The sequence below is a fragment of the Oncorhynchus mykiss genome, chromosome 17 (assembly GCF_013265735.2).
Source record: "Oncorhynchus mykiss isolate Arlee chromosome 17, USDA_OmykA_1.1, whole genome shotgun sequence".
NCBI lineage: Eukaryota > Metazoa > Chordata > Actinopteri > Salmoniformes > Salmonidae > Oncorhynchus > Oncorhynchus mykiss.
This window is the reverse complement of record NC_048581.1, coordinates 35,046,281-35,068,273: the sequence shown is the minus strand read 5'-3', so window position 1 is coordinate 35,068,273 and position 21,993 is coordinate 35,046,281. Positions and strand designations below refer to the sequence as shown.

The following is a 21,993-nucleotide window of genomic DNA, read 5'->3' as shown; positions in this document are numbered from 1 at the left end:
GTACAACAAGTATCCCTTCCCCTTAACTTCCTGGAATTATGTACTTATACTGTATCTTTTTAGTTGTATCTGACATCCACAAACTTAGTGGACAAAGTGTTGAATTAACAATGAACCAGAAAGGAGACAAGTTTATTACTATTGAATTGACGTTAAACTGGAATCATTTTAGTTAATTTCAGTAGAGGGACATTTTAGGTGTTGGAAATCAATAAATTCAACAGTTAAAACCAAACTGAAATATCTTTCAGTATCTCCAAACAAATGTACTGCTCTAGGTTGACATTTTGTTCTAAATCACCAAACATCTGATCCAGGACAAATAGTCTGATCTGGTTTAGGAACACTGCCATGTGTTACTGTTGAATGTATTCTCTGAAAGTGTGTCTCTCTCTCTTCCCAACTCCTCTATTCCCCCTCTTTCCTTTGCCCTATCCCTCTCAATTTGTTGCAGTGGTCCGGAGGTGTCAAAAGGCCAGGGACCGTGACTTTTAAGGTGACCCGGAGCTCTCTGACAATGAGGGACCTCCATTTGCTATGGTAACGAGTGGTGGTGGATGAACCTTCTGGATGGATTGAGGTGAGGGCTGTTTTTTGGGGGGGAGGGGGGTTAGTGGTCTCCTGGAGGGGTCTTTTCTAAGTACAGGGGGCACGCGCCAGCTGGCACCGGTGGGGAGACGCCTTTTTGCACACCAGCTGGAAGCAGGATTTAACGCTCCCCCCCCCCCCCCCCCCCCCCCCCCCCCCAATCCGACCCCTCCTTCATGGTTTGAGGGGTGTGCGGATTAGGTTCACTGCTGTTTGTTTACGGCACACTTCTATTGTTATGGCCGTTTACATATGTATATGTTTGGGGCCCGCCCAAGGGACAGACCTACCCATAGTAGTCCTCCTCCAACTCAGCTGCCAGCCCGTCATTGGCTTTTAAGTCCTGCTTGGCTTCAAAAGAGAGAGTATCACCGCTGCCAATAGAATCTCCATGCTCGGTGTTACAGTGTATTGTGGTTTGGGCAACCCTTTAATAAGATTCTGGGTTGTGTTCATTGGGGCACACTGCTTTAAAACGTTTCACAACAGTAAATTCAAATTAGTGTTTTTATTGGACATGTTCAGATAATACCTTCACGTTTCACTACGTTTTGGAGTGTGTTCCTACTGAACACGACCCAGGTATTTTTAAATGCGTCATGTGATCCGATCAGTGGCCACATCTGGTGAGATGAGGTCACAATGGCCAGGTTCGTGTTCATTAGGCACCAAGCGGAAATAACTAAAACAGGGAGGGAGGGACTAACTGGACTAAATACATTTAGTTTCAAAATGTTTCAAATGTTTTCTATTGTGTGTTCTAATGAACATGACCCATGTGTGGGCACTTTTGGGACAGATTGGGATTCATTGGATCGAAGGGAGCGATCTCCTGAGAAAGACAAGGGCATTGTAGCTGAGTGTGTGGAGAACATGGGGCTCCATGGATAGACTGGGTAATCTCTGCAGGCAACTGTGATGTCTTATGGTTTCTCACATTGACCTGGAGAGGTTCTGCAGTTCGTCTGCTCATACATCCTCTCGTTCGGAGTGAAAAACACAAAATAATGTTGATCATTCTATAACATGGATCCCAATGCATCCATCTATGTCTTATCATAACTAAGAGTTATGTACACTATACCTCTGCAATAGTTTTTTTGTGAAAAATAGACATGTCAATCATTGGGTGGATGAAGACCACTTACACATCATGTGTACCTCACGCAAATTTCATTGTGACTCGAGCCGGGGCAGAAATGGCTGGTAAGTGCAACTGCTGTTTCTGTCTCAGGAGCCCCTTTTGGAGACTATGGAAGATTCTCTATTGGTTTGCTCAACTCCTCCATCGTCTCCTCGCCTCCTTTTTAAAAAAGTAAAAGGTAACCGAGGAGAGGAGGGGAGGAGAGGAAATGTGGAAACAAATGCACTTGTATGAAATGAGACCATCCTTCTTCATTCACACGTCATCATGCAAATTATGTTCACAGGGGTGGAATCCCAAATGAAATGTGTAAAGTGGTAAAAAAATACATGTAACTAGTTGTCCTAGACATTTTATAGATAAAGGGATAAGTTGCATATCATTTTTAAATATGTGCCTCCTTTTCTCCTCCCAAGTAAACAGGGGGTGTGGCAGATCTCTTTCACGAAGGACTCCGGTAGGATACTCTTGTGCTTATTCGGCAGGAGGTGGCTATCGAGGAGGTGAGGACACTCTGTTTGTCTACTAACTAACTGATACTCTCCTCAACCACTTATCGGTTTCCGGGTCAGAGGAGAGAGGACGGAGGAGTCCAGGAGAGGACGGTCTTTTGCCCCAAATGAGAATCTCCCTTTGAGTATAAACAGTCAACTGCCTCTTACACCTCCACGTAATGGATCAAATTCCAACTTGATTAGACGTCCGATGAGTTGCTGTGATTTGGCCTAATCTCAGCTGGCAACTGTGAGCAGTTCAGTGTTTCCTCTCACAGTGGCTACTGGGGTTCTGCTAAACGCAGATGTTTGCCTCTCGTGCACCACAATACAGTCCAGTACAGTAGGTCCCTGGCTGGAACAAGCTTTTGGAGAAGCGCCCAGTCTCCAAGGCGTCAATAGAAATGACCTGCCGCCGCAGTGTCCTTCCTTCAAAATCGTTACTGGTGTTAGCACTTAACATGGGATAGTCCCCTACTGATGGTTTACGGATGTTGAAAAAACTATCAACAAATGGTTTAACTAACTAACCATATCTTATAAGTCAAATGCTTTGTTTATTTTTTATTGCAGAGTTCAAATTTGCATTTGCAGCATTGACAAAAATTTTTTTTTAACAAAGAACAGCTCAATCCCTCGCCTCCACCTACCCCAGTCCCAACCTCCCTTTCCATCCCAGATTAATATATATATATATATGGCCTCATAACTCCAATTCTATACCTAACCATAACACAAAATCTAACCCTAACACTGGCAGGTCATGGCATATCAACAAAGCTGCAGCTAGTTAGTTTGAGCCTCTATAGAGCTACTGTGGGGGCTATCCAATAAAGTGGGGGTGTCTCTTTTAACTCGTCCATTTCCTCTCCTAATCTTGTTTTAACCATTTACTAACTCCCTCATTTGCCCACTTACAGTTGGTTCTTTTTGAGCCAGAATGGATCCCCGGTTTCCATGACTGAATGCAGAGCTTTCTGATGTTGATGATACTGCATCAGGAACTGATTGGATGATGTCGATGGGCCATCAGTTCTTGATGCATTGCCTTCAGCATTGAAAGAAACACCACACAGTGTGTTGCTCTTTAAAAATATGATTTTCTAGTTTTTTCCATGTATGTTGTCCTGTAATTCATGTAAAAAATAACAATAATTCAAAATACTGTAATTGAGCATCATGAGTTTTAAGGTTTCGTATACTTTAATGAATAAGCCTTTTTAAATGTTTAGTCACGTTTATAAATGTTTACAAATGAATGTGGAATTGTTTATGAGTAGTTTAATGCTTATTCATGATAATTATTATAAAGTGTTACCAATGTTTTGTTAAGGCAAAGATTAGGACACCAGGTACTTTGAGATAATTAAGGAATAGAAGCTGTCATTGTACCTTTTGGTTAGAATTTGTGTTAAAGAGAATGCTTGTTATGAATGGTTTGACATATACAAAAAAAAATGCAATCACATATGTCCCATCATTGATTTGGGGTAAATGTGTGGTGTGCAATGCAGAATGATGACGCTATTAAAGGATGTTGTATAAGTTTAGTATGCTGTAGTGTACCTCAAGTCAATTTTCTCATGGCTATTCAGACCACAGGAGGCTGCCGAGGGGAGGACAGCTCATAATAATGGCCGGAACAGAGCAAATAGAATGGCATTGAACACATGGAAATCATGTGTTTAATGTATTTGATACCATTCCACTAATTCTTCTCCAGCCATTACCACAAGCCTGTCCTCCCCAATTAAGGTGCCACCAACCTCCTGTGATTCAAATGCTTTAGTTCAGATGAAAATTGCTGCAAACATGACAATCGACTTCAAGGCAGAATTAAGAACTGTAATACCATAACCAACGACAAGGGCGCCACCTGCCAGTCACAATATGAAAGTATCTATATTTTCATATTGTGCTTTTTTTTTAAGCAAAGACAGGAAGGGAAAGGGGGATACCTAGTCAGTTGTCCAACTGAAATGTGTCTTCTGCATTTAACCCAACCCTTCTGAATCAGGACACACTCAATCAATACCATCTATGGAGTAAGTGAATTACATTTTCACATGCAAATACTGTCTGATTTCTGTATATCAAACATTCCATAAGAGCAACTACTTTTTAAAACATGATGTGAAGCTCTCCATAAATTCTTTACAATAATAGGTCCTTCATTTTGGATTATGGAGTGTGTGGGTGGCATGTGCACACATGTAGCCTAACTAAGGTAAAACAGTTGATCTCCTATTGTCACAAGGCCTCTAAGTAAGCTCACAATGAATTGATACCAGATACTAGCTTTATCACTGAATAGGTGTTACTATCCTCACAAACGATGCTGAATCAAACCATAACCCAGGACATAGGGGCTGAGTGAATGTGGTCTGGAATTTGTGGAGGACGGTCATTGTGTCAGAGATGTTGTAGAAGGACCGAGTTCCGGCACTGTGGTTCAGGTACACTTCTACTCTAGAGGAGCAAGGAACATTGATATGAGTCCATTCTCCATTATTGTGGAAGAAACAAGTGTAGGGCGGAGGGGAGCAGTATATCCTCCAGGATTGATCATTGATCCCAAAACAATTCTGATAACCTACTTTCCTGATCTCTTCATTTGACACTGCTATATCAGGGGATTGCCCACTCCACTCTACCTCTCAGTAGACGCAGGCTCCAGACAGACTCTCTCTACACAACACCTGAGGGTGGTTGATAAATCTGACTCGATGGTACGAATAGGAAAATTCGTGGTCACTTTTCTATACCCCGCAGACACAAATTAATTTACTGTATTGGGATCCAATGTCAGCTGGCGAGAGTCTAGACTTCAGACTTCAGTCACTATGAAGACAGACCGACTCAACTTACATGGTTGAAGAATTGACTCATATTAAATCAAGCGGCCAGAATATGATTGTGTGGATGGTCATTTTTTTGGCACTTTGCACAATTATTTTGTCCTATGAAAATGTTGCCCTAAGTATCCTAGAAAGCCTGTAAGAAGTTCTGTGAGAGGGTTTTGTACATGCAGGAACATTCATCTACGCTTTTAACATAATACTGCAGGAAGGATAAACCGATATACCTTGCTAATCGGTTTCATATACAGTGCATTCTGAAAGTATTCATTCCCTTCACTTTTTCCACATTTTGTTACGCTACAGCCTTATTGTAAAATGTATTAAATAAAAATAAATCCTCATCAATCTACACACAAAACCCCATAAATGACAAAACAAAAACAGTGTTTTTAGAAATGTTTGCAAATGTATAATTAAATGTCAAACAGAAATACCTAATTTACATAAGTATTCAGACCCTTTACTATGAGACTCGAAATTGAGCTCAAGTGCATCCTGTTTCCAGTGATCATCCTTGAGATGTTTCTACAACTTGGAGACCCCCTGTCATAAATTAAATTGATTGGACATGATTTGGAAAGGCACACCTGTTTATGTAAGGTCCCACAGTTGATAGTGCATGAGGTCGAAGGAATCGTCCGTAGAGCTCCGAGACAGGATTGTGTAGAGGATTGTGTCAAGGCACAGATCTGGGGAAGGGTATCAAAAATTGTCCCCAAGAACACAGTGGCCTCCACTGTGGGTAGTGCGTACAGCCCAGTACATCACCGGGGCCAAGCTTCCTGCCATCCAGGACCTCTATACCAGGTGGTGTCAGAGGAAGGCCCTAAAAATCGTCAAAGACTCCAGCCACCCTAGTCACAGACTGTTCTCTCTGCTTCCGCACGGCAAGCAGTACTGAAGCACCAAGTCTAGGTCCAAGAGGCTTCCCCCCCCCCCCGCTGCTACTACTACTACTCTCTGTTATTATACCCTACCTGCATGGACATAATTATCTCAATCACCTCAGCACCGGTGCCCCCGCACATTGACAAGTTACTCTGTACCGGTACCCCCTGTATATAGCCCTGCTATTGTTATTCACTGCTGCTCTTTAATTATTTGTTTTTCTTATCTTACTTTTTTCATTCATTTTTATTGATTGGTATTTTATTAAAACTGCATCGTTGGTTAAGGGCTTGTAAGTAAGCATTTCACTGTAAGGTGTTGTATACAGGCGAATGTGACAAATACAATTTGATTTGATTTGATTCTTAAATGGAAGAGGTTTGGAACCACCAAGACTCTTCCTAGAGCTGGCTGCCTGGTCAAACTGAGCAATCGGGGGAGAAGGGCCTTGGTCAGGGAGGTGACCAAGAACCTGATGGTCACTCTGACAGAGTTCCAAAGTTCCTCTGTGGAGATGGGAGAACCTTCCAAAAGCACAACCATGTCTGCAGCACTCCAACAATCAGGCCTTCATGATAGAGTGGTCAGACGGAAGCCGCTCCTCGGTAAAAGGTACATGACAGCCCACTTGGAGTTTGCGAAAAGGCACCTAAAGACTCTCAGACCATGAGAAACAAGATTCTCTGGTCTGATGAAACCAAGATTGAACTATTTGGCCTGAATGCCAAGCGTCAAGTCTGGAGGAAACCTGGCATCATCCCTGCGGTGAAGCATGGTGGTGGCAGCATCATGCTGTGGGGATGTTTTTCAGCTGCTGGGACTGGGAGACTAGTCAGGATCGAGGGAAAGATGAACGGAGCAAAGTACAGAGAGATCCTTGACGAAAACCTGCCCCAGAGCGCTCAAGACCTCAAACTGGGGCAAAAAGTTCACCTTCCAGCAGGACAACAACCCTAAGCACACAGCCAGGACAGCGCAGTAGTGGCTTCAGACAAGTCTCTGAATGTCCTTGAGTGGCCCAGCAAGAGCCCGGACTTGAACCAGATCGAACATCTTTGGAGAGACCTGAAAATTACTGTGCAACGACGCTCCCCATTCAACCTGACAGAGCTTAAGAGGATCTGCAGAGAGGAATGGGAGAAATTAGCCAAAAACAGGTGTGCCAAGCTTGTAGTGTCATTGTCACGTAGAGTAGGCCAGAAGGCTATACTGGAAAACCTAACCTCTATCAAAATAAAAAAGATGGCGGAGCCGCAAATGTTCTTCTATGCAAGGGTGTTTATTTACAAAGTGATTTCAAAACAAAAACAACAGTACTGCCATCAAACATATACCTTATGGAACAGCTTTATAAAAAATAAAAAATAATAAATAATACAATTTTAAAAAAATAAAAAAAAAATAATAATAATAATAATAATAATAATAAAAATGTAAAAAATGCTGCCCCAGTCACAGCTCAATCCAAAATTGCCTCCCCGTGAACTGAAAGAAAGGCTCCTTTTGTAGGGCTAGCCCCTCCCCTCAGAACAATTAACCCTAATTAATTAAGCAATTAACTGTCAGACCTACATTTTCCATTAACTAAACATACTAAAGTATATACATTGCAACATGTTTATGAAACAATATCACAACATAACAGTTACAAAATTACATCACTACTGACAGTGTCTTTCAATATGCACATTTACATTAATGAGCCATTTGGGACAGGCACTACAAAGTCAGCCCAATTCCCTTTACTCGGGTCCTTATCCAGCATACCCGGAAGCTACAGAGATGGAGAGAGGAAGAGAACAAACAAACAACGCGGTCATCCATAACATCGATAAGTAAAATACATATTGCCTATATTAAATATGAACATTGACAAGTGTGAAATGTATGTACTAAGACAGAAAAGTTAACTTGTGTGTCGACCCACATTGTTACCTTATCTGATAATGGAGCAGGGAGGAGTGATGAATGTGTGTGTGCGTTAAAGAACCAAATGCTGCCCGCGGCCAGTGACGGACTTCTACGTCACAGTCACAACCAAGAAGACTCGAGGCTGTAGTTGCCAAAGATTCTTTAACAAAGTACTGAGTAAATGGTCTGAATAGTTATGTGAATGTAATATCTCTTCTTTTTTTTGTATACATTTACAATATTTCTAAAAACCTGTTTTTGCTTTGCCATTATGGGGTGTTGTGTTTAGATTGATGAGGGACAAAACAATGAATAGATTTTAGAATAAGGAAAAAGTCAAGGGGTCTGAGTACTTTCCGAATGCACTGTAGATATACCTTGATTATCATATAATTTTGAAGAATTATCAATAGCGGTGCCCACCACAAGAAATGTCCAAATACTCAATTTTGTACAGATAAAATTAACGATATCTATACTTTCTTATACCATTGAATTGTTGAATACTTGTTTCTGATTGGCTTGAAGGGCATTCTAGAGTGTGCATTATCTAAGCAATAAGGCACGAAGGAGTGTGGTGTAATGGCCAATATGCCGCGGCTAAGTGCTGTTCTTTTGCACAACGCAATGCGGAGTGCCTGTATTACAACCCTTAGCTGTGGTATATTGGACATATACCACAGACCTGCCAAGGCGCTATATTGCTATTATAAACTGGTTACCAACGTAATTAGAGCAGTAACAAGAAATGTTTTGTCATACCCGTGGTATACAGTCTGATATACCACTGTATATCAGCATTCAGTGCTTGAACCATCCAGTTTATACTGGGTGGCTCAAGCCCTGAATGCTGACTGGCTGAAAGCCGTGGTATATTAGACCATATAAACTGGGTGGTTTGAGCCCTGTATTCTGATTGTCTGAAAGTCATGGTGTATTAGACATTATAAACTGGGTACCACGGGAATACCACAGGTATGACAAAACATGTATTTTTAAGCGCTTTGCGTCATGCCTAAGAACAGCCCTTAGTTGTGGTATATTGGCCATATACCACACCCCCTTGTGCATTATTGCTTATGTAACAGTACAGACTTTACGCCAGTCCCCTCGCCCCGACCAGGGCGTGAACCAGGGACGCTCTGCACACATCAACAGTCACCCTCGAAGCATCATTACCCATCGCTCCACTAAAGCCGAGGCCCTTGCAGAGCAAGGGGAACCACTACTTCAAGGTCTCAGAGCAAGTGACGGCACCGATTGAAATGCCACTAGCGCGCACCACCGCTAACTAGCTAGCCATTTCACATCGGCTACACTTAGGTATACCACGAGTATGACAAAATGTTTAGTTTTACTGCTCTAATTACGTTGGCAACCAGTTTATAATACCAATAAGGCTCCTCTGGGGTTTGTGATAAATGGCCAATATACTATACTACGGCTAAGGGCTGTATCCAGGCACTCTGCGTTGCGTCATGCATAAGAACAGCCCTTGGTGGGGCTGCAGGTAGCCCCACCAGCGTTGGGCTAGTAACCGAAAGGTTGCCAGATCGAATCCCTGAGCTGACAAGGTAAAAAATCTGTAGTTCTGCCCCTGAACAAGGCAGGTAACCCACTTGTTCTTAACTGACTTGCCTAGTTAAATAAAAAATACATTTAAAAAAGTGGTGGTATATTGGCTATATACCACACCCTCTTGGGCCTTATTGCTTAAATATCACACTGTATATTTGCACAGTAGAAATCAATGGCTATAGTTCTTACATATTCTATGTTTGTGCTGCTTTTGAAAGCAAAAGTCTAATTTAAAACATTATTTTCATTGTTGAATTCGATTTTCATAATAGCAAGCCAGGACTGATGGTTTGGTTAGCTAAACTAGCAAGTCTCTTTGTTTGGTTACCAAGGAAACTACTGTAGCGACCTAGTAAACTTGCTAGCTACTTCAGTGAATTGAACACATTTCTACCGGCAAATGAACACATTTCTAGCGGTAAATGTTTTAAATTATAGCCTGGTATAAAACGGATAATCAACTCAGGGCTCTATGCGTTCTCTGGAAAATAATGCTGCTCCGTAGAAGGTTAGTTCCACTCCACTAACAGCAGCGTGTCATGGAACACACCTTCCACGGCGTTCATTATTTTCCAGAGAACGTATTGCCCCTCGTTGATCACTCCTTACATATTGTCCTAGCACTAGTCTCTCTATTTAACATGAGTAGCTGGCTGCTGGCCAGTAAGCATATGAGGTTTGATTATAGGTGTTGAGATTACCAAAGTGTAACAGTATAACTTTCGACCGTCCCCTCGCCCATACCCGGGCGCGAACCAGGGACCCTCTGCACACATCAACAACAGTCACCCTCGAAGCATCGTTACCCATCGCTCCACAAAAAATGTTGAATGTTGAATTATGCAGCAGAACATGACAATAGCAGTAATTAATGGGGCAGTCTAGACAGCACAGGTGAGTAGGCCTGGACAGAGCAAGTTTTTGGTGGTTGCAGCCAAGTTCAACCCCTTTATGCTAATGTATTCATATATGCAAATACTCCCAGTGTATTTATGCAAAGCGGCACATATACTTGCTTTTATTTTAACACAAAATATTAAAAAAGGTACCTGATACCATTAGAAAATGTATATATGATTGCATTCTCAGAAAACATTAGTAAAATTTTACAATAAATTACCTGAATTCTCACCAACATCCCTGACATTTGTTCGTGCAAGAAAACATTGTCTTTATCTGATGGATTTTAAAAATGCTAAAAGTTTTGATTATTTTCATCCATTGTCCAACTGTTGCATTTATTAGAATTATTTTGAAAACCATTTAACAATTTTGATGACCGTTGCTACTGGGATAGATATTAGTTTTTTCATTGGGACAATTACACACATTTCTTATGCAAAAGACACACCAGAAGGGCTTTCTGAGTGGTCCAGTATCAGTCCTGACTTAAATTTGGGTTTGAATATTGCTGCTCTGGCATCTCAGGACAGACGGGCGACTCTGGCATCTCATGGAAAGACGGGCGACTCTGGCAGCTCAGGACAGACGGGCGACTCTGGCAGCTCAGGACAGACGGGCGACTCTGGCAGCTCAGGACAGACGGGCGACTCTGGCAGCGCTGGGCAGGAGGAAGACTCTGACAGCGCTGAGCAGGCGGGAGCACCTGTAGGAAGGAGACAGAGAGACAGCCTGGTGCGGGGGGCTGCCACCGGAGGGCTGGTGCGTGGAGGTGGCACCGGATAGACCGGACAGTGAAGGCGCACTGGAGCTCTCGAGCACCGAGCCTGCCCAACCTTACCTGGTTGAATGCTCCCCGTAGCCAAGCCAGTGCGGCGAGGTGGAATAGCCCGCACTGGGCTGTGCTGGCGAACCGGGGGGACCATGCGCAAGGCTGGTGCCATGTACCCCGGCCCGAGGAGACGCACTGGAGACCAGAAGCGCTGAGCCGGCTTCATGGCACCTGGCTCGATGCCCACTCTAGCCCGGCCGATACGAAGCGCTGCTATGTATCGCACCGGGCTATGCCTGCGCACCGGGGACACCGTGCGCCTCACGGCATAACATGGTGCCTGCCCAGTCCCTCTCTCTCCACGGTAAGCACGGGAGTTGGCGCAGGTCTCCTACCTGCCTTCGCCACATTCCCCGTGTGGTCCCCCCCAATACATTTTTGGGGCTGCCTCTCAGGCTTCCAGCCACGCTGCCTCCTCATACCGCCGCCTCTCAGCTTTCGCTGCCTCCAGCTCTGCCTTGGGGCGGTGATATTCCCCAGCCTGTGCCCAGGGTCCTTTGCCATCCAGGATCTCCTCCCATGACCAGGAGTCCTGAGATCGCTGCTGCTGCTGTCCGTTACAACGCTGCTTGGTCCTTTGGTGGTGGGTGATTCTGTAACGTTCATCGTCTTCCTCTGATGAGGAGTAAGAGAGATCGGACCAATTTGCAGCGTGGTAAGTGTCTATTTTAATAAGATAAACTGAACACTACAACATACAAAATAACAAAGTGAAACAAACGAAACGGTCCAGTGTGGTAACAAACACTAACACGGAAAATAATCACCCACAACTCAAAAGTGAAACCAGGCTACCTAAATATGGTTCTCAATCAGGGACAACGATAAACAGCTGCCTCTGATTGAAAACCATACCAGGCCAAACACAGAAATCCCAAAACATAGAAAAAGGAACATAGACAACCCACCCAACTCACGCCCTGACCATACTAAAACAAAGACATAATAAAAGAACTAAGGTCAGAACGTGACAGTCACCCAGTAAAATACTACTTGAGTAAAAGTCTGAAAAAAGTATTTGGTTTTAAATATACTTAAGTGTCAAAAGTAAATATAATTGATAAAATATAATTAAATATCAGAAGTAAAAGTATACATTTAAAAGTCAGGGAAAATGTATGGAGTATAAAGTACATCATTTTCTTTAGGGATGTAGTGAAGTAAAAGTAAAATATCTCTAAAATATAAATGGTAAAGTGAAGTGCAGATACCCCAAAAAATTACTTAAGTAGTACTTTCAAGTATTTTTTACTTATGTACTTTACACCACCTATGATTCCCAACCAAATTTATTGTGTACGCGCTTGTGCGTCTGCGTGCGCCATCGTGCACATGTTGATTTTGTCCCCCCACACCAGGTTGAAATATCAAAACAAACTATGAAACAATTATATTAATTTGGGGACAGGTCAAAAAGCATTAAACATTTCTGGCAATTTAGCTAGCTAGCTTTCTGTTGCTAGCTAATTTGTCCTGGGATATAAACATTGTGTGGTTATTTTATCTGAAATGCACAAGGTCCTCTACTCCGACAATTAATCCACAGCTAAAACAGTCAACCGAGTTTGTTTCTTGTAATCTCTCCTCCTTCAGGCTTCTTCTTCTTTGGACTTCATATGGCGGTTGGCAATCAACTTTAAGGTGCATTATCACAACTGACTGGACTGGAGTGTAAACCTCAGTTCATCTTTCAATCATCCACGTGGGTGGGTATATGCTCCTAAAAACCAATGTGGAGATGGCACGTGGGTATATGCTCCTAAAACTCAATGAGATGGGAGAGGCAGGACTTGCAGCGCATCGAGCGTCACAAATAGAACCAAGTTGTATTTTAGCGCCTGGCTACGCAGACGCTCATTGACGTGGACGAGCAATGTGGGTGCAATGATTGAGTAACATGTATGTGTACATTTATTTAGCAACACGCGACGCGAGCGGTGTGTTCAGCATGTAAGAGTTGTGCAAAGTTGATAGAATCATATTCAAAAAGATTCACAGCTGTAATGGCTGCCAAAGGTGCTTCTGCCAAGTACGAACTCTGGGGTGTGAAGGCATACACAATCTATTTATCTATCTATTTATTTTATTGTTTTTTTTTTAAATGTGACATTTTCTTTCACTTTGAAAATGTGGAGTAGGTTTTTTAGATCTGTGTGGGGAAACCCAGTTGAATCCCTTTTAAATTAAATGTTAATTTCAACCAACCCATTCACTCAGCTCTTACCTGGATCCCAGACAGAATGTAAATGTAAACATGTAAATAATTTATATAGATGACCCTAACACTTATCTTCAGAGAGGCCACAGCCTGTCTCACGTCTTGCATCTCCTTCTGTATCTCCTGGATTGTCTGCGGGATTTCGGATGTTTCTCCCCCAACTGTTTGCCTATAAATAAATCCTATGAATGTGAAATGCCTTTAGCCATTTATATTTGGAAACTATTCATATTCTGGTGTTTGTCATGTTTGAAATATGTTATGCCCTATATGAACTCAATGTGAGGATTGGCAACAACAACTCTTCCACGCTAACTCTTAACTCAGCCCCAGGGGTATGTCCTCAGTCCACTGCTGTACTTTCTGTTCACCCACGACTGTGTGGTAGTGTCATGACAACAACCTCTCCCTCAGCGTCAGCAAAACAAAGGAGTTGATTGTTGACTTCAGGAAAAAGAGGAGGGAACATGGCCCGGCCCACATCAATGGAACTGCAGTAGAAAGAGTCACAAGTTCCTTGACGTCCACATCACCAAGGACTTGTCATGGACCAACAACACCACTCTTGTCAAGAGAGCGCAACAGTGTCTCTACCTTCTTAGGCTACTGAAGAAATTTGGCGTGCCGCCCCGGGTTCTCTCCAAATACTACAGCTGCACCATTGAGAGCGTCCTGACAGGTTGTATCACGGCCTGGTACGGGAATTGATCCTTCCACGACTGCAATGCCCCCCAGCCACGAGGTGTTCTCTCCTTTACTGTTGGGCAGACGGTATCAGAGCATGAGGTCTGATACCAACAGGCTCAGAGACCGTTTCTATCTACAAGCCAGTTTCTCACTACAAGATGCTGAACACTTGAACTGGACTGACTACCTGCTTTTGATTCTCCGCACCTTAGCACACATGCACTCACTCATACACACACATACATTCATGATACACACACATCACAACTGCTGCTACCAAGCTCTTATTATATACTGCCCCCACCCCCCCTTCCCCAATACACTTGTAAATATTGGACTATAAATTGTGTCTTCCTGTATGATACTTATAAGTTATAAAGGTTCATTGTATTCTACTGAGCCATTTACTTTGTTTGTATTCTTATATTTTATTATATATTGTTGTGGTATTGTCGAGAAGGAACCTGCAAGTAAGCACTTCATTGGACGATGTATACCATATGTATCCCGTACATACGACTAATAATACAACTTGAAACAATGAGATTAAATGTATTCCTAAAAGACAACTGAAGTTTATCCTGACAACAGTTAATGATTGATATTTTATATATTGTACCTTGATATTTTCTGGTCGTTGGCTGTTGTTTTTTGCTCGTCCACTTACAGTATATCACCTCAGCAAAAACACTTCCATTTAATTATGAATATACTGCATGCTTGCAAAAGTATTCATCCCCCTTGGTGTTTTTCTGATTTTGCCATAGCATGGTATTCTTTCACTCTAATAGCTACTGTAAATGGAACAGTGCAGTTAGATGAACAAGAATTTAAGCTTTCTGCCAATATCAGATATGTCTATGTCCTGGGAAGTGTTTGTGTCACTTACAACCTCATGCTAATCGCATTAGCCTACGTTAGCTCAACCATCCCATGGGAGGGACACCGATCCCAAAGAGGTATTTTTACTTAAGTACTTTACACCACTGGTTTTTGAGACAGGGTGTCACCCAAAGCTGTAATCATTAGGTATTTTGTAGCAAAAAATAAATATATATATTTATGTATGTGTGTATATATATATTTATGAAAATACACAAGGACCAGAGGACTCAGCTGCTTTCACTGTAGATTGCTGTAATTCATATCACACATCATATATATCTAGTTTTTATACATTATAATCAATTTGCATGAAAATTAATTATGAAAAAATCCATAATTGTCACATCCTGTTACAGTATCTCTAACCCTGGGGTTATGTTAAGCCCCCCAACATTCTGTATTGTTAAGTTGAAGTTATAATTAAAAGAGTACACTTAGCTATGACACCTGTGGTCATGTCAATCATTCAAACCTAACACCTATAAATCAAGGGGTAGTTCATTAATTTAAATCAATGTAAATCTTACAGAGGCTGTCAGAGGAAGTGTGATATTGGGAGAATCTCACTTGTCCCCTCTAACCTTCTTCTCCAATGGGTTTTGAGAAGGAAGTGAGAAGAGTGGACATGAGGAGTATGCAATTGGGGTTTTCCTTATGTTGTCAATGTACGGATGACAATTGGATGTTCATCATTGACAATTGTGTAAATCACTTAAGTAAAAATACTTTGAAGTACTACTTAAGTCATTTTGGGGGTTTCTGTACTTTACTATTTATATTTTTGACAACTTTTACTTCACTACATTCCTTAAAGAAACAAATGTACTTTTTACTCCTTACATTTTCCATGACACCCAAAAGTACTCGTTACATTTTGAATGCTTAGCAGAACAGAAAATGTTCCAATTATCAACAGAACCTCCCTGGTCATTCCTACTGCCTCTGATCTGGCAGACTCACTAAACACAAATGCATCGTTTGGAACATATGTTGGAGTGTGCCCCTGGCTATCTGTAAATAAAACATGTAATTGTGCCATCTGGTTTGCTTAAAAGGAATTTGAAATTATTCTTACTTTTACTCTTGATACTTAAGTATATTTAAAACCAAATAATGTTTTACTTTTACTCAAGTAGTAATTTACTAGGTGACTTTCACTTTTACTTGTGTCATTTTCTATTATTTTACTCAAGTATGACAATTGGGTACTTTTCCCACCACTGATCATTGACCTGTGTCAATAAAATCCTGTCTGTCACCTGAACTAATTGAGATGGTGGTTGCATGTCAAGAATAAAGTTACGATTTATAGAGCTCCTGTATGCTGCCTCTGGTCTTAGACTTCATATAGTTGACGCTACATTCTCTGAACCCTCCAAACTGCGTTTACATTAACAATGACATTGTAACAAAAACATTCTGGCACTCACTTATTTTCACATCTCCGGTAGAGGGGGCGCAATGCTTTTTATTAGATACAGTAGAAATGACATGCAATGTTAAAGAGACAAACATTTGACGCGGATGTAGAGAGTGTGTAACCTGTAAAGATAGCACCACCTCCCGATCATTTTGTTAGGCTGTGATACCCTGGTAATTTGTACATACATTTACCGATTTCGGGGAGAAGTTACTTCTTCAGATTCACCATCACTTCTGACGGGACCCTCCGGAGGATAATAATCAATTGAGTATTGATACACACCCAACTAAAAAGTAATTTTACAGGTAAATTGCAACCCTATCGAATGGAAATGAAACCGTACCTTGCATAGCCTAACATTACATTTTGCACAACTCCAAAATAGGTTGCATGCTTTTAGAATACTAACATACACTTGATCTGTTGACTTGAAAGCGCATTGTTCAAGAGACGTTAAATAGTTTATTATAAATCCAACAGATTATTATTATTATTTATTTTGCATCATAGTCATAATCGGGCATTGGTTTGGTTTATAATCGCTGCATCAGACATTCGCACAATGTCGGTATTGACAGGTTTCTATTCATGGCCAATTTATTTATTTATTTGACAGGGACAATGTACATTAATTAACAGTTCCCTAAATGTGACAGATTTAGCCAGTTTGGTAGTTTTCATCTGTAGTCCCTAGGCTAGATACTAGATAGCAACTGTGGTTTATCTTGTAACTCAAACTTTACTACGTGGGGCGATTAGTATTAAAATATGTTATGTTGATAACGCTAAATATGACACCAATAAGATATGATTTATAAGACTTTAAAGTAATTACATTATGAACAAGAGCTAAACGCGGAATGGGGATGCACTTTCAGAGAAAACACATGAAACTGATAGGGTGATTCAGAAGATAGCTGGAGGGGGATTTGAACCTTTGCCAATAAAAAAGTGAATGCTGCAACCTGGTCTCAGAGCATTTCGTATCAATCTGTACGTACATTTGAAATACTCTTACATTTCGTATGGTATGTATTAATTTGTGGATGTCCAAGGTTAGGGGAAGGATTAGCTAACATGCTGAGTAGTTGCCAGTTAGTTTAAAAAGTAGTAAGTCATTAACAAAAATGCAAAAGTTGTCTATGATGAGATTCGAATATACAACCTTTTGGTTTGCTAGATGTTCGCATTGTTATACACCCAACCAACCACCCTCCCTCCTTCCGATTTTCCCTTAAGTAACCTTCTGTCTTATGTAACCATACCAAACAGAACATAGTAGGTAGCCTAGTGGTTAGAGCGTTAGGCCAGTAACCGAAACGTTGCTGGATTGAATCACGAACTGACAAGGCAAAAGTATATAGTTCTACCGCTGAGCAAGGCAGTTAACCCACTGATGCCGAAGACGTGGATGTTGATTTTGGCAGCCCCCTGCACAGCTCTGATTCAGAGGAGTTGGATTAAATGCAGAAGGCATTCATTCAGTTGTACAACTGACTAGGTATCCCCCTTTCCCATATCACACCAAATTGAGTGTCCCGGATTTACTTTTACTATGTTACGTCAAGTCTCTGAGACAAGGCTCTGCACCCAAAGGAGATGTTTGTACTTGCCTAACAATTCCTCTCCTGATGGAATTATTTTTCTTAACGACATACACCAACTGATGGTGCAATAAAGACACTTTACAATTGGTTTTCACTCTACACGCATGCAAACACACACACACAGACACACACACACACACACACACACACACACACACACACACACACACACTGGTAGGCAATTATTCTGTAGTCAAGTTCACTGTTGTAATTATGGAGGAGAATGGCAGAGTCGTAGTTGTATGATTTACTAGTGTCTGCATCCCAGCTGACTCACTATTTGGGACAACCTTAATAGATATCTACTTTTTCAGACACTGGATACACAATATCCATATGCCAGCATCAGCTCCTTGAGCTTTAGGTATTGTGGTATTACTGTAAGTTTGCCCCAGGTCATGCCCAGGAATTTGAACATGATTTTCCAAACACTTCCTGTTTGCAATGAAGGAACATTGTGCAGAGGGGATGTTGCTCTAGTCAGCTTAAGAAAAGAGTTGAGAGGAAAGATAATAAAGGAAATAATAGAATGTGCTGAATTCTTCATTAAGTACGTGTTTTGCTATACAGGTCATAATGCCAATTTTCAAATAGTAATGCCAATTATAATGTATGCAGCATATAATGTTATAATGAGCATATAGTCATATTTTATATAATTTCATGATAATTTATAAAATGGACAGAGCTATGAATTTGGTTTGTGTGCCTTCCTCAGCATGTGTTAGAAAACTGGAGTGAGTACTTGCCATGGGAATCTCACAGGAAGGTTGTGTACTACCATTTGGGAAACATAAAGATAACTGAACCAAATTAGATGTATTCTGCAACCATTTTGCCAATGTATGCAAACATTTTTGGAACATTTTGAGACTCAACGTGTTCACAAGGACACTTACTCAAAAAAACACATTTTCTCACTCAATCTTTCTCTCAATGTCGCAGGGACGTTAAAATGCTACGGATTTACTTGTGCTTGAGTGTTGTTGTCAACGTGGCCGTCTCGCAGGAAGCTGAGGAACCCATCTCATACACGGCAAGTACCCCTCTCACAACCTCCACATGCAAACACTGCAGTGCCTGCTGCCAAAAAAATAGAGTGGGTTTCCCGGAGCCTAGTTCCAGTGCCAGACTAAAATGCACATTCAATGGCGATTCTCCATTGGAGACTATAGGCTTAATCTGGGAAACTGGCACTAAAAGACGCAGCCCCTTACCGGAAAAAAATAGCTTCTGTCAAACGGTTGTGGCAACTCTTTGGTAAGTTTTCTGCAAATATGCGCTAAACTCATATTTTCACATTCAAATTACTTTTGTGGCAAACTGGCAACGCAACAATTTTACTGAGTTACATTTTAAATAAATTAATTAGGCCCTAAACTATGGATTTCACATGACTGGGACTACAGATATGATTATGTTTGGTCACAGACACCTTACAAAAAAGGTAGGGGCGTGGATCAGAAAATCAGTCAGTATTTGGTGTGACCACCATTTGCCTCAGGCAGCGCGACACATCTCCTTCGCATAGAGTTGATCAGGTTGATTGTGGCCTGTAGAATGTTGTCCCACTCCTCTTCAATGGCTGTGCGAAGTTGCTGGATATTGGCAGGAACTGGAACACATGGTCATAAACATCGATCCAGAGCCACTCCGACATTGATCGTCCTAATATTTACATATTTCTTAATTCCATTCTTTTACTTTTAGATCTGTGTATATGTTGTGAATTATTAGATACTACTGAACTGTTGGAGCTAGGAACACAAGCATTTCACTACACCCACAATAACATCTGCTAAATATGTGTATGTGACCAATACATTTGATTTGATTTGATTTGATTTGAGAGTGAGTGTGGTGAGTGTGCAGGCCATGGAAGAACTGGGACATTTTCAACTTCCAAGAATTGTGTACAGATCCTTGCGACATGGAGCCATGCAATATCATGCTGAAAAATGAGGTGATGGCAGCGGATAAATGACATGACAACGGGCCTCAGGATCTCGTCACAGTATCTCTGTGCATTCAAATTACCATCAATAAAATGCAACTGTGTTTGTTGTCCGTAGCTTATTCCTGCCCATACGATAACCCCAATGCCACCTTGGGGCATTCTGTTCAGCAAACCGCTCGCCCTTATGACGCCATGTACGCTGTCTGCCTTCTGCCTGGTACAGTTGAAACCGGGATTCTTCTGTGAAGAGCACACTTCTCCAGCATACCAGTGTCCATCGAGTGGTGAGCATTTGCCCACTGAAGTTGGTTACAATGCCGAACTGCAGTCAGGTCCAGACCCTGCAGAAATTCTTTGGTTGTGCAAACCGACACTTTCATCAGCTGTCTGGGTAGCTGGTCTTAGACGATCCCGCAGGTGAAGAAGCCCGATGTGGAAGTCCTGGGCTAGCGTGGTCACACGTGGTCTGCGATTGTGAGGCCGATTGGATGTACTGACAAATTCTCTAAAACAGCTTATGGTAGAGAAATTAACGTAACGTTTTTTTGGCAACAGCTCTGGTGGACATTCCTGCAGTCAGCATGCCAATTGCACACTCCCTCAAAACTTGAGACATCTGTGGCATTGTGCTGTATGGCAAAACTGCACATTTTAGTGGCCTTTTTTTTGTCCCCAGCACAAGGTGCACCTGTGTAATGATCATGCTTAATCAGCTTCTCGATATGCCACACCTGTCAGGTGGATGAATTATCTTGGGAAGGAGAAATGCTCACAATTTGAGAGAAATACGTTTTTCTGTGCATGGAACATTTCTGGGATCTTTTATTTCAGCTCATGAAACATGGGACCAACACTTTACATGTTGTGTTTATATTTTTGTTCAGTATAGTTCAACTAGTAATTTAACTACATTTCCAGTAGCTTGGTGGTAGTTGAGCTAAATTCAAATCTAGGTAGTGCTCTAAGTAGGTTAGGCATGTTTTGTAATACAGTGCCTTGCGAAAGTATTCGCCCCCCTTGAACTTTGCGACCTTTTGCCACATTTCAGGCTTCAAACATAAAGATATAAAACTGTATTTTTTTGTGAAGAATCAACAACAAGTGGGACACAATCATGAAGTAGAACGACATTTATTTGATATTTCAAACTTTTTTAACAAATCAAAAACTGAAAAATTGGGCGTGCAAAATTATTCAGCCCCCTTAAGTTAATACTTTGTAGCGCCACCTTTTGCTGCGATTACAGCTGTAAGTCGCTTGGGGTATGTCTCTATCAGTTTTGCACATCGAGAGACTGACATTTTTTCCCATTCCTCCTTGCAAAACAGCTCGAGCTCAGTGAGGTTGGATGGAGAGCATTTGTGAACAGCAGTTTTCAGTTCTTTCCACAGATTCTCGATTGGATTCAGGTCTGGACTTTGACTTGGCCATTCTAACACCTGGATATGTTTATTTTTGAACCATTCCATTGTAGATTTTGCTTTATGTTTTGGATCATTGTCTTGTTGGAAGACAAATCTCCGTCCCAGTCAGTCTCAGGTCTTTTGCAGACTCCATCAGGTTTTCTTCCAGAATGGTCCTGTATTTGGCTCCATCCATCTTCCCATCAATTTTAACCATCTTCCCTGTCCCTGCTGAAGAAAAGCAGGCCCAAACCATGATGCTGCCACCACCATGTTTGACAGTGGGGATGGTGTGTTCAGCTGTGTTGCTTTTACGCCAAACATAACGTTTTGCATTGTTGCCAAAAAGTTCAATTTTGGTTTCATCTGACCAGAGCACCTTCTTCCACATGTTTGGTGTGTCTCCCAGGTGGCTTGTGGCAAACTTTAAACAACACTTTTTATGGATATCTTTAAGAAATGGCTTTCTTGCCACTCTTCCATAAAGGCCAGATTTGTGCAATATTGTCCTATGGACAGAGTCTCCCACCTCAGCTGTAGATCTCTGCAGTTCATCCAGAGTGATCATGGGCCTCTTGGCTGCATCTCTGATCAGTCTTCTCCTTGTATGAGCTGAA

The 21,993-nt window shown here is 41.6% G+C and overlaps 1 protein-coding gene across 2 annotated transcripts in view; it reads left to right on the top strand.

Moving 5' to 3' along the window:
- Nucleotides 1-7,407: 7,407 nt before the first annotated feature.
- The window catches only part of LOC110493800 (EGF-containing fibulin-like extracellular matrix protein 2), a 37,144-nt gene continuing 22,558 nt past the window's right edge, over nt 7,408-21,993 (top strand). The window contains exons 1-2 of one of the 2 annotated variants that reach the window (XM_036949785.1): nt 7,408-7,810; nt 18,962-19,052. In XM_036949785.1, coding sequence (XP_036805680.1) covers nt 7,674-7,810; nt 18,962-19,052 — 228 coding nt within the window. In that variant the 5' untranslated portion in view covers nt 7,408-7,673. Of the gene's footprint in view, nt 7,811-16,491; nt 16,715-18,961; nt 19,053-21,993 lie in introns of those variants that run through there. The other variant, XM_021568292.2, reaches the window with a different exon arrangement.